The sequence below is a fragment of the Staurois parvus genome, unplaced genomic scaffold, assembly GCF_062004578.1.
Source record: "Staurois parvus isolate SC_StPar_1 unplaced genomic scaffold, SC_StPar_1.0 ptg001209l, whole genome shotgun sequence".
NCBI classification, from domain to species: domain Eukaryota; kingdom Metazoa; phylum Chordata; class Amphibia; order Anura; family Ranidae; genus Staurois; species Staurois parvus.
Window position 1 is genome coordinate 13042 of NW_028319005.1, and position 13575 is coordinate 26616.

Below are 13575 nucleotides of genomic sequence, written 5' to 3' on the forward strand. Positions count from 1 at the left end.
CTTGTGTGTGAACCTGGGGTTACAGAGGCACAATCCCTGTCAGTGGTCTTGCATATTATGGCCCTGACCAGGGGCGGACTGACCATTTGGAAACTCGGGCAAAGCTGAGGGCCCGGGGTCAGTAGGGGGCCCCATGAGATGCTACTGGTACCTTTTTCATAGGCTTTTTTGAGTTTTGGCAAGGACACAGTGGCCCCATGATCCCCTATTGCCCGGGGGCCCCATGAGTTGTCAGTCCGCCCCTGGCCCTGACATCCTGGTGGTCGCAGAGATAACTCGATGAAAGGGTAACAATCGAATGTGACACTTTGCTCGGCAGTCCGTGTGTCTTTCCATGTCACCAGTAGGGGGAGCTGGGGATCCGCGGGGATGGAGGATCATGCTGGGGGTCAGAGCATAAACCAAGCTGTAGAGGAGGACGGCTCCGTCCAATCACAGAGCGGTGGGGACATGGTACGGGCAGAGGCCGGCCGTGGAGAATAGCACAGCCTGGTGCCTGGATACTACAGGCGATGGACAGCAGCGCTTTGTGTACCTGAGCTGACAACACCTGTCCGGCCATTCTCACCAGGCACCCTCCGAATCCCATCACCGGGTACAGGACACAGCAGCCATGGCTCTGGTCACCCTGCAGAGATCCCCGACCCCCAGTGCTGCCTCCTCGGCCAGTACCAGCGAGGTAAGCCGCCCCCATTGTCAGGAAAGAGCGGAGGAGGTGCAGGCTCTATAGGCCGTAGCGGGTGTACACGGCTCTACCTGTCCCCATAGGGAGCGTGTTATAGGGAACACTCTTCTTACGGCCAGTGTCTTCTAATGTTCTTCCACAGCATGTTCTGGTGGACATAGGAGAGCCAGAGTGACCTGTCTATGGATGGATAATCTGTAATAGCCTTGTGTGTGGGGCTCCTACGTGTGAGCAGACCTCAGCACTAGGGCTCCTCGGGGCTCATTCACACAAGGCAGTCTGCCTCAGGACTAGGGCTCCTCGGGGCTCATTCACACAAGGCAATCTACCTCAGGACTAGGGCTTCTCGGGGCTCATTCACACAAGGCAGTCTACCTCAGGACTAGGGCTCCTCGGGGCTCATTCACACAAGGCAATCTACCTCAGGACTAGGGCTCCTCGGGGCTCATTCACACAAGGCAGTCTACCTCAGGACTAGGGCTCCTCGGGGCTCATTCACACAAGGCAATCTACCTCAGGACTAGGGCTCCTCGGGGCTCATTCACACAAGGCAGTCTACCTCAGGACTAGGGCTCCTCGGGGCTCATTCACACAAGACAGTCTACCTCAGGACTAGGGCTCCTCGGGGCTCATTCACACAAGGCAATCTACCTCAGGACTAGGGCTCCTCGGGGCTCATTCACACAAGGCAATCTACCTCAGGACTAGGGCTCCTCGGGGCTCATTCACACAAGGCAGTCTGCCTCAGGACTAGGGCTCCTCGGGGCTCATTCACACAAGGCAATCTACCTCAGGACTAGGGCTTCTCGGGGCTCATTCACACAAGGCAGTCTACCTCAGGACTAGGGCTCCTCGGGGCTCATTCACACAAGGCAATCTACCTCAGGACTAGGGCTCCTCGGGGCTCATTCACACAAGGCAATCTACCTCAGGACTAGGGCTCCTCGGGGCTCATTCACACAAGGCAGTCTACCTCAGGACTAGGGCTCCTCGGGGCTCATTCACACAAGGCAATCTACCTCAGGACTAGGGCTCCTCGGGGCTCATTCACACAAGGCAGTCTACCTCAGGACTAGGGCTCCTCGGGGCTCATTCACACAAGACAGTCTACCTCAGGACTAGGGCTCCTCGGGGCTCATTCACACAAGGCAATCTACCTCAGGACTAGGGCTCCTCGGGGCTCATTCACACAAGGCAATCTACCTCAGGACTAGGGCTCCTCGGGGCTCATTCACACAAGGCAGTCTACCTCAGGACTAGGGCTCCTCGGGGCTCATTCACACAAGGCAATCTACCTCAGGACTAGGGCTCCTTGGGGCTCATTCACAGAAGGCAATCTACCTCAGGACTAGGGCTCCTCGGGGCTCATTCACACAAGGCAGTCTGCCTCAGGACTTTGGCTCCTTGGGGCTCATTCACACAAGGCAGTCTGCCTCAGGACTAGGGCTCATTCACAGAAGGCAGTCTACTTCAGGACTAGGGCTCCTCGGGGCTCATTCACACAAGGCAATCTACCTCAGGACTAGGGCTCCTCGGGGCTCATTCACACAAGGCAGTCTACCTCAGGACTAGGGCTCCTCGGGGCTCATTCACACAAGGCAGTCTACCTCAGGACTAGGGCTCCTCAGGGCTCATTCACACAAGGCAGTCTACCTCAGGACTAGGGCTCCTCGGGGCTCATTCACACAAGGCAATCTACCTCAGGACTAGGGCTCCTTGGGGCTCATTCACAGAAGGCAGTCTACTTCAGGACTAGGGCTCCTCGGGGCTCATTCACACAAGGCAGTCTACTTCAGGACTAGGGCTCCTCGGGGCTCATTCACACAAGGCAATCTACCTCAGGACTAGGGCTCCTCGGGGCTCATTCACACAAGGCAGTCTACCTCAGGACTAGGGCTCCTCAGGGCTCATTCACACAAGGCAGTCTGCCTCAGGACTAGGGCTCATCGGGGCTCATTCGCAGAAGGCAGTCTACTTCAGGACTAGGGCTCCTCGGGGCTCATTCACACAAGGCAGTCTACCTCAGGACTAGGGCTCCTCGGGGCTCATTCACACAAGGCAGTCTACCTCAGGACTAGGGCTCCTCGGGGCTCATTCGCACAAGGCAGTCTACCTCAGGACTAGGGCTCCTTGGGGCTCATTCGCAGAAGGCAGTCTACTTCAGGACTAGGGCTCCTCGGGGCTCATTCACACAAGGCAATCTACCTCAGGACTAGGGCTCCTCGGGGCTCATTCACACAAGGCAATCTACCTCAACTCCCCAGACTTACCTCCACATCAAAGCACTGAAGTAAATAGGACACGCTTCTTTTTCCGCGGCACGTTCACACATGGCGGCAAAAAGCATAGTTGAAAAATTTGCGACGGGCTCAGGGCCAAAGTTTGGTTCTTGATCCTCTTTACTGCAAGAAAAGCTGATAGGGCAGCCTGTTAAAATGGTTGGGCTACCCTATGTGCGACACACAGAAACGTATGCGGATTGCTAAAAATAAATTGTGAGCAGGAATGCGCATTCCCACTATGCGAAAGGTGAACGGGCTCATTCATATATATGGCAGCCCTTGCCACCCCTCTGGTGGGTCGCTTTTCGTAGCCATATGACAGGCAGTGAGGAGACAATATGGTCTTGCTGCCTGTTTTATAGCAGCGTTAAGTTTGCCTTTCCTTCAAAGTGTTGTTAAACCCACAACAGTAAAGTCAGTCTGTATATGAAGTAAAGCATGCTTGTTATACTCACTGTGGAACCTAAGGGGTTAATCCTTCGCATTGTGTAAAAACACAATCCTCACTTGTCTGATCCTCCCCCTCTTCCATTGTCCCCTAAATATCTCCTGATAGAACAGAGCTTTGGGGCAAGCTGCACATGCTCAGTTTTTTTGTATTGCTAGAGAGTTTTTTTTTTTTCTTTTTCTTGGAAGAGTGCATGTGATCAGCACAAGGCCAATCAGCATTGTCCAGACAGAGGGTCAGGGGCTATGCAGCCTCATAGGACAATCAGGGGAGAAGGAAAACTACAAGCTTTAACCAGTGCTTTGCTGGGCACTGATAGAAGTCACAAAACTGCTATATACTGCTGATGAGAAAAGGTATTTAGTAGTTTATATTTACTAAAGTAATTGCATTTTCATGTTTTGTGTACTGTGGAAGACCAGATAAAGTGTTACTAAACCCAAGACCCAGCATTTACTATAACAGTTCCAATCCCCAACCAGCTTCTTCTTCTGGATGGCAGGCTTTGATCGTCTGAATTGGCTGGGGTGGGATAACTTGACTCCAGCACAGTTTACACCAGGGTTTCTCAACTAAGGTTCCTCCCAAGTTTGCTAGGGGTTCCTTGAGCAATTTCGTCTTAGATGAGTTCCCACTGACACCATTGATCTTTTTAGCTATCTGCAAGGGGGTAATTCTCCCCAGTGACCACAAGTGTAAGGAGCATTCTCCCCAGTGACCACAAGTGTAAGGAGCATTCTCCCCAGTGACCACAAGTGTAAGGAGCATTCTCCCCAGTGACCACAAGTGTAAGGAGCATTCTCCCCAGTGACCACAAGTGTAAGGAGCATTCTCCCCAGTGACCACAAGTGTAAGGAGCATTCTTCCCAGTGACCACAAGTGTAAGGAGCATTCTTCCCAGTGACCACAAGTGTAAGGAGCATTCTTCCCAGTGACCACAAGTGTAAGGAGCATTCTTCCCAGTGACCACAAGTGTAAGGAGCATTCTTCCCAGTGACCACAAGTGTAAGGAGCATTCTTCCCAGTGACCACAAGTGTAAGGAGCATTCTCCCCAGTGACCACAAGTGTAAGGAGCATTCTCCCCAGTGACCACAAGTGTAAGGAGCATTCTCCCCAGTGACCACAAGTGTAAGGAGCATTCTCCCCAGTGACCACAAGTGTAAGGAGCATTCTCCCCAGTGACCACAAGTGTAAGGAGCATTCTCCCCAGTGACCACAAGTGTAAGGAGCATTCTCCCCAGTGACCACAAGTGTAAGGAGCATTCTTCCCAGTGACCACAAGTGTAAGGAGCATTCTTCCCAGTGACCACAAGTGTAAGGAGCATTCTCCCCAGTGACCACAAGTGTAAGGAGCATTCTCCCCAGTGACCACAAGTGTAAGGAGCATTCTCCCCAGTGATCACAAGTGTAAGGAGCATTCTCCCCAGTGACCACAAGTGTAAGGAGCATTCTCCCCAGTGACCACAAGTGTAAGGAGCATTCTCCCCAGTGACCACAAGTGTAAGGAGCATTCTCCCCAGTGACCACAAGTGTAAGGAGCATTCTCCCCAGTGACCACAAGTGTAAGGAGCATTCTCCCCAGTGACCACAAGTGTAAGGAGCATTCTTCCCAGTGACCATCATACTAATGTATCATGAGTTGTAGATGTAGTTATTTTTACTAGAGGCTCCCTGAGACTAGAAGGCTATTTCAAGGGTTCCTAAGGGTTGAGGAAGGCTGGTGTACATCCTGGAGAACACTGGAAACAGGCAGGTGTATTTCAGCGCAGAAGAAACATTACATGTCTGTTCAGCAATAAAGAGCCTGCCTTCTCGCCATTTGCGACAGCAGGACTTTAGTTCCACTTTAACACTGTTAACTGTGCACGATGGCACTGCAGTCCCATATACCTAGGGCTCATTTACTCAATGGATCCTTTTTCAGAGGGTGTTTGACAGGCTATGAAGAGGAGTTGTTGCTTCTTCACCACCTGTTTAGCCCTTAAACCCTGCACCACGTGCATTTCATGCAGTTGCAGACTGGTGCCATTCACTTGAAGGGGTTGCATTTGGAGGGTGGTACTGTATGTGTACATCTCCATCTGCTGCCTTTGCAGCTTACAGCAGACTAGCTGGCGGTGGTGAAAACTGTAAACGTTTAGCATTTGCTGTGCAGCCCCATTCACTTGAATGGGTCATAGTCAGTGGTTGGTACTGCCCACTAAACACAACAGCCTGATTTATTTCTTGACTCGGCCGGCCGGGAAGCATGTATACAGATCAGGCATGTGCACACCCCTGTCTAGTACATGTGGAGCAGTGGGAGGCTGTAAAAGCTAAGTTCTTTTCAACACCCCCATGGATGTCAAGCGTTTAAATGGATTGTGTTCAATGGCAGGGCTGCCTACCGAAAGTGAAATTTTGTTTAACAGCAAGTGTACGGCCGTGTGCAACTGCATGCCCTTTTTAGAAGGGTGGTCGAGGTACAGTAAGAGCTCTGTCACGGGAATTGCACAGGAATGTCCATGCGGTACAATCTTAGCCCATTCATTTTGAATGAGCTCAAGTAGCACTGCACCACACCATAAGTAGTGCTTGCACTACTTTTGGAAACTCAATGCAACTGGATTGAACTGTGGGTTTCCTTCACCATGTTCTGGTGTGAACTGACCTGTAAACTACAACTCAACCACCTCCTCTTAAAAAAGTAAAAAGCGAGCACTGTAATGGGTTTTAACAAAACAAATTACACATGCTGTGTGTTGTGAACAAGCCCATTTACACCACTTTCATTATGGTAAGGCACGTCCCATACCTTGGATGTGCTGCAGTGCCATTCATTGTGAATTCAACACACCTGAAATGCAAATTAATGAAGAGTGGCTTGGGAAAAACTGTCTCAACTGGAGCGCAGCCGATTAGCTTTTACATTTTTATTTTCTAAGCTGTGTGGGAAAAAATGAAAGCTGGAAGCTGATTGCCTGCTATGGGAAACAACATCAGTTGTGATAGAGCCTGGCTCAGACATATTTTATTAATTCCCCCCCCCCCCCTTCCCAATGATGCAGCCCCAAATCCTGCATTGAGGCGTATTTCAGCCTATTCATTTTGAATGGGCTGCCCACTGCAACATGTGGCAACACATAACAACATTTCAGCGCACTGTTTTGGCATGGATGAACCCTAAGCCTAGCCATACATGATACAATTTTCTTGTACAATTTTCCTTTAGATTTACCAAAAAGCATATAATATGAGGTCAAACCTAAACAACGGTTTCAATTGTATCCAATTAAGCAGGCCTTTGTACTACATAGTTGAAGGTAAATCTAAAGGAAATTGGACAGAAAATTGTATAGTGTATGGCCAGCGTAAGGATTGTGTCACACAGGATCACTATAGAGGGCACAGAAATTCACCTTTTTATACAGCCCTTCCCTAGCTAATTGGATCACTTACTGGCGAAGGAGGTGCAGCAAAAAGACACTTGTAATAAAAACTGTACCATTTTGGAGTACCCATCACTTTTTGTTCTACTGACGATGGGCAGCAGGATAACTGTGTTGAAACCCCCCCCCCTCCCCCCAGTGGGGACACAGCAATAAAAACGTGACAGGGACCCCAACCCTTCTATGTTTATTCGAGACTAAAATGCAAACATTTGCAATTTGGATACACTGCAAATCTGTAATTTTGCTAATAGAATTACAAAATTTCATCATATATTGTTCTATAGCATTGATTCCTTGCTGCCAAAATGAATGGCATGCCACTCCATAGCTGCACTATCATTAGCAAATGGGGCTCATTCCAATAGGTGGCTAGTGACTGCAGTGATCAGATGCAGCCAATCTCGGCGTTCGGAAGCAACAATACTCTGCATCCGGTTTGTGTGCGGCCAGAACTGCCATCCCTGGACACACTCTGTGTCCTGGGCTGGTCAGAGTCCCTAAAACTACTCACAATCACAAATTCTTGCTAGCAGTCACCTATGTTTATAGGCCGTAAAGTTTCTACAGCCATTTGCAATAATGGAAAGTTAAATTTGGTTATTGGCCATTGTTGAAGTGTCACCAGCAGCAGAAGTCTCAGTTTAGGAAAGCTTTCCTCCTAAAGGGAACCTGGAAAGAGGACAATAGACATTGCTGGACTCAAAATGCTAGTTGGCTGGCTCTGACTTCAATACTTTGAGTTATTAATCCAAGATAAGCATGACGGTTAGAAAAGCTTAAGCACATCCATAACTCTGCTGATCTGCATACTTGCTCCAGTTCAGTTGTTCAGAAAGTATTGAAGTCACTGATTCCATGTAACAGCTGGGCAGCTCAGAGGCTGGCATGGGATCCTCCATGCTCCCTCAGTGTAGGTTTCCTTAAGGCCCTGGGGCCTTAATGTTTTTTTAAGGTAACCCAGGAAAAAAAATCAAAAACCAAACATCTCCAGTAATTTTGTTCTGTTTCCTTGATGTCCTTCGTTTTCTGGGTTATCTGCTCCCACTTTTTGCACCCACTCTAAGGCTACTTTCACAATGAGGAGTTTTTGAAGTGCTTTTGTGTTAAAAAAAAAAAAAGTGCCTGAAAAGCTCAAGAATGTATGTTTTCACAAGCGTTTTGCTTCCTTTGCGGTGTAAAAACTCCTTGCAGCATCTTTTGGAGCATGTTTGTTCAGTTAAAAAAAAATAAAAATAAAAAGCACCTCAAAAACACACCTGAGAAGCCTTTTTGTTGCAGTTTTTCAGTTGTGTCCTTCAAAAAAACGCTCAAAGCGTCGCAAAAGCACGGTAAAAACGCCTGTGTTTTTTGCGGCGGATCAGTGTGACAGTAGCCGTAGGGATCTTAACAGAAGTTCGCTCCATCTGCAAACCTCTGGGACATGTCACAGGTCTCAGGAGGCTGCTGGACTATTCACAGGGCACAGAGCAGCTCACACATGTGCAGTGGGGAGCCGGCTGTGAAGTTGCAAGGAATGGCATCTGGCTTCCCACGGTTAACATGCCAGTGCCAGGAACCCGAAGACCTACGAAGAAACAGCCTGAGTAAGGACAGTGCTGGATCCCTGAACAGTTGAATGTCTGTTTAATAAAAGTCCGAGACTACAGTTTTGTAGCTGCTCACGTTTAATTTTTGGTAACCTGGCTAAAGCTTCTCTTTAAGGAAAAGTTTATATTTAAATCAATGCATACTGTCTGTAAAAGTCATCCTCAAGTGTAACCCAGGCTGAAAAATCTTCCCATCTGACCTATCCGGGTGAGTGTCTGGTTCACCTCTGCAGTTCTTTTCACTACTAGACACCATAGTGATGTTGGGGATCATCAGGTGGAAATAGAGCAAGCAGGAGGGCACCAGGCATGTGACACTCCCATAAGTGTGTGTTACTGAAGCCAGTTTATTGCTCTGAAAAGTTTTAATCTCCAATAATAATGTAACCAGAATTATATTATCTCATAAATAAAAGTAATGCAGTGTTGTGACAAATTTTTACATTATTTTTCCTTGTTTTGTGCAGATTATCCAGATGGCAGGGAGCTTAGTTCCAGAGAAAATGTCTTGAGGTTAAACATGAGCAGCTTAGACTGACAGCATCCTGATCTTCTCTTTCACCTTTGGTATTATTGTTTTACACAATTCCTCAGACATAACTTCATTCTAAGACCCCCTGTGTGGAAGGATTTACCAGTAAAACCTCATACATATGGTCTTCAGTGTGTTTTTAAAAGCAATTTTTACAGCAAACTTTCACCAAGCTTTAACATGAGCTTCAAGCTACTTAGATTTAAACTTCTAAAGCATCCTCCAACTCTAGTTTTGATATGCTAAAAACACATATAATTGAAGTTATGTCACTTTAAACAAGTTGCTAGCAGACGTTTAGAAAGTTTAAAGCAGTGTTGAAGTTTGTTAGAAGCTTGTTAAAGAAGAATTATGACCAGAAGGTTAAAATCGTTGTACCATTCCCAGGGGACCCAGAGCATATAGCATGCTGTCCTGTTCAGATCTATGCATTGGTTTAAAAATAAAATGACTGTAACTCCACCCAGGCTGAAGCCTTATTTTTGGTTGTTCCTTTAGGGTAATGCAGCTCAGTGCTGTGCCCCTTGCCCCCTCTCTAAGCTGACTGATCTGTTATTATTATGAACGACCGGTAATGAGCTATGTAAAAGAGCTGCCTGCTGATGGCAAACCTACACAGCACCAACAGACACATCACACAGCTCTGCAGTGCTTTCTTATAGTTCACTGTCCTGAATGAACAGTCTGGACTGTGTGATAGAGCTTCTAGTAAACATACACAGAACCGGAAGATACATTTTACAGCCCTTAAAGTGCTGAATATTCATCCACAATAGTAAGGTCAGTCAGCATTCAAGGGCTGTGTGATGTATCTGCCAGTGCTTTGTATGTTTACTAATAGCTGGCAGCTCTATGACACAGCTCTGCAGCACTCACTGTTCCTTTTACTGTTCGTTACTCAGTGCTGCGGGTCTGTGTGATTGATATTTTGGCTGTTAGTAAACCTATACAACATCAGCAGATACCTCACGTAGATTCATAATACTAACTGATCTGCTTTTGTGATAGGTCAGTGCTTGTGCTGTGAATGGAGCTGGCCCTGCCTCCTACATTGCTGAATGGCAGTGCTCATCTCCTCTGCTGCCAGAGGGACAGATTGGAGGGGAACCAAATGATCCATGCACTTGGTCTCCTGGGAGATTTAAAAACGTACTTATTTTTAAACAAAAATGAAATGATATGGCCTTATTCAGATGGGCAAAAAAGGGCATATAGGAAACTGTATTCAGATGCAGCTAAACAGCACCTCTGGACTCAGCAGCATTCTGTGTGATATCCTCATACAAACCAGATTATTAACTGCAGCCAGAATTCCTGTCCCTGTAAATAGGCTATCTCCAGGTCCCTAATCGCATGTACCTGCTTGGTTACATATAAAAAGCAGATTTGTACAGGGTAGGAATCTGGTCATGCTGCTGCTGGCCACATACTGTGTGCATGAGACTAACTTTCCTGCAGGCAAGAATTGCTCTTCAGTATGTGTTAAGATAGGCAAAAGCTTTGCAATAATTTGTAAATGCTTGCTGTACACATTGACCTGAAACTCATATGAACCACCCAGTCAGACTTCAGGAGAACCAAGAAATTTTAGTTGGTGGTATGGTCAACAGTTGCAGTTTTGCTTCATTTTTCTAAACAAGATTCACTTGTCTCTTTGTAGATAATGTTAGATATTTTAATGTATTGGGTGAGTTAAAAATAGCTTATTGAAAACAGAAATATATGGATGGATTGGCTAAAACTTCTCTCTTCTGTCCAACATTTGTCACTTTTGTATAGTATTTGGGGGCATTAGCCAAGCTTTGAATATTTATCTCTAGAAATCTGTGGTTCCTTTCGCAATGTTTATATTAAGATGGTTATGTAAAGATCACCTGGTCTGAGTGGAGATTGCCACGTAATCCAACTAGCCCATGTAATCTAAAAGTGAGAAGTGGCCTCAGCCTGGGGGTCTCTGCTAAACTACGCCTTCTAACATGTTTCACCCTGGTAGGGGGGGGCGAAATGTGTCAGAAGGTGTTCTTTAGTGGAAACCTGTAGGCTGAGACCGCTTCTCATTTTTGGATTACACAGGCTGGTTGGGTTGAGCCAAAGTCCCCACACAGACATGATTGCTCTCTGGATTGGCATATGGATACTGCCAGCACCCTGTTAACTCTGCCGATCTTAGGCAGAGTTTAATTCCTGCTTTGAGCAGTGCCCCAAGCTATGTTCATGAGGTTTCAGTAAAGATCACCTGTGCTGGTAGAAGGGTCTGCAGCATGTGTATTGATCTGTTACACCTGAAACTGGGACTTGTGAAACGGTATACATTATATTATATATTACATAATATTTTGTAGTTCTTTTCAGACATTTTTATAATTCAAACATCCCTACTGCATTGCATAGCCAGGGACTTGATTACTTTATTCAACATTGCAACTGCAGCTTTCTGTATCAACCTGTCTGTACATTAGACTATAATTGAGTGTCAGCTGTGAGCTGCCCACTCAGCCCATTTCCTCCTGTGATTTACTATTGGTCATTGATGGTGCCCATCTTATTGGTGGGAAAGAGCAGGATAAAATTGGTATTTGCATAAGGTGTAGACAACCTCTTAAAATGGATCTAAACCCAACCACTAATACCTAATATGATCTTTAGCATGTTGATGTTTTAACTTTGTTTTTAATCTTTTAAAATCTTCAGCTTTCGTTAAAATAATACCTACTGATCCTGTCATTAAGGACCTTGTTAGTTCAAGGTCATATTGTTATGAATTGGCTTCATTGCCCTGTTTTCTAATTGTTCTTCTCCATTGTCACCATATCAGAGGTACTTACAACAAGACAAATGGGTGTGCGAACGCAAATTGTGCAGGCATGTTCTCCTGGTATCATCAGGAAGCACACCCTGATAACCAGATGCAGTAACGTGCATCCACTGTTGGAGCACTTACATATAGAAAGAAAATAGCTGCAATAGGACAGTGTGAGATTAGTACAGCTGAGGTGAAAAAAAGTATTTTCTAAAAGACAAATTATGAGAATCGTTTGGTAAACGTGGCTTAGAAAACCAAAGGTCATGCTGTTAAGGTTTAGATCTGCTTTAATCCAGTCTGCTGAGGCCATGCTTTTCATTCTTCGCAAGGACAGTACAAAGAATCTTAGGACTCCACATATAAATAACTAGGAGATGACTAGGTCCACGGGATGCTATTAAGTATTCTCTTGGATTGAATAACTTCATAATATTTTGGCATAGATTATTTAATGTAAAAAGTAAGCATTTTTTTTTCACCTGTATTATTTGGTAGAAAAATGGTTATAATAATAAAAGTTTGTGAACCTTGTCATCTCTTTGTATGTGGTACCCACTTTCATTTGAACTGCTTAACTAAATTCATGCTTTTGCCAATTTTCTTGCAGGAATTTGGGAATGATGATGATCGTAAAACGAATCTAAGGTGAGCTGCTTGTTGTTCTCAACTTTTGTTTGGATGTGTCCATTCTGTCTTCTGTTGCACTGTAATAGTTACAACGTTTGAATAAAATTATACACTGTGCAACAATTTGTCATTCTAGTTATAATAGGCAATGGATGGTTCCTTGTAAAACTGCAAAAAATGGTTAATTAGCGTGACATTAAATTAGGTTATTTGGGATAATTCATGAAAACAGTGACTGTATTATGCCAAGTGCTGTAACCTATAGCAACCACGTAGAAAATAGATATGACTATTTGGAAAACAAATATTATTTTTCAAGGTTTTCTGCGTTCCCTGTCATATTCTGTGGATAGAACTGGCACCCAACACGGCCCATTCAAGTGAATGGAGCTGCAGTGCAACCATAGGCAATGCACACAGCTGTAGTGCAGGCTTTTCACATTTAAAACAAGCATCAGGAAAAAATCTATCATCATGGATCGCTTTTCAGAGGGGTGGCAGGGACTGCCACCAGTGTAAACAAGCCCTCATCCAGTAAGGACAGTAAGCTGTTTTCTGCATTGCAGTTACATGTGGTTCCACAAGATGGCAGCAAGTGAGTTAAACCTAAGGTACAAGTTCATAAAAAGGACAAAATCAATTTCAGTACCTTAACAGCAAGCTTGGGTTTATTTAGAAAAGCAAAGCTGTAATTGCCATATATTCATTCAATCCTCTGTTGTGGTATGAGTGTTACATTGATTTACAAAGATGTAATGCTGGTACACTTGAGTACTTTGATTTCATCCTTGCCTTTTTACGGTTATATATTTTGAGATCACACTATTGTACATTGCAGTACATTTAAGAAAATAATTTGTGGCAATATAGTTTCACAAATTCCAATATTGAGTAAAAGTATCATAAGCATCAAAGCTGTAGTGTCAGAATGCCTTCAGGGTCTCCCAGTCCTTCATCTCTCAACATACCAGTTACTTTTTTGAAGATTTTTTTTTTTAGTGGAACAGACAAATAGGTTCTGTCATCAAACTTTTGCCTGAAATTTTCTGGGATTGGGCTGAACCGGTAACTTTGTAAATCAGGGAAACAGAAGTAACTGGGCCCTCCTAACCCTCTTGTATTGTAACTGTACCATCTCCCTTTATCTTGTAAAGCTCTGTGCAAACTGTTGGTGTTATAT

General features: G+C 45.4%; 1 protein-coding gene across 1 annotated transcript in view; it reads left to right on the forward strand.

The window, feature by feature from the left end:
- The first annotated feature begins 370 nt into the window (after positions 1 to 370).
- Positions 371 to 13575, forward strand: part of SSH1 (slingshot protein phosphatase 1) — a 66023-nt gene continuing 52818 nt past the window's right edge. Inside the window, exons 1-2 of the mRNA XM_089660189.1 lie at positions 371 to 679; positions 12376 to 12413. Of these exons, the coding sequence (XP_089516315.1) occupies positions 614 to 679; positions 12376 to 12413 (104 nt within the window). The 5' untranslated portion in view covers positions 371 to 613. The remainder of the gene's footprint in view (positions 680 to 12375; positions 12414 to 13575) is intronic.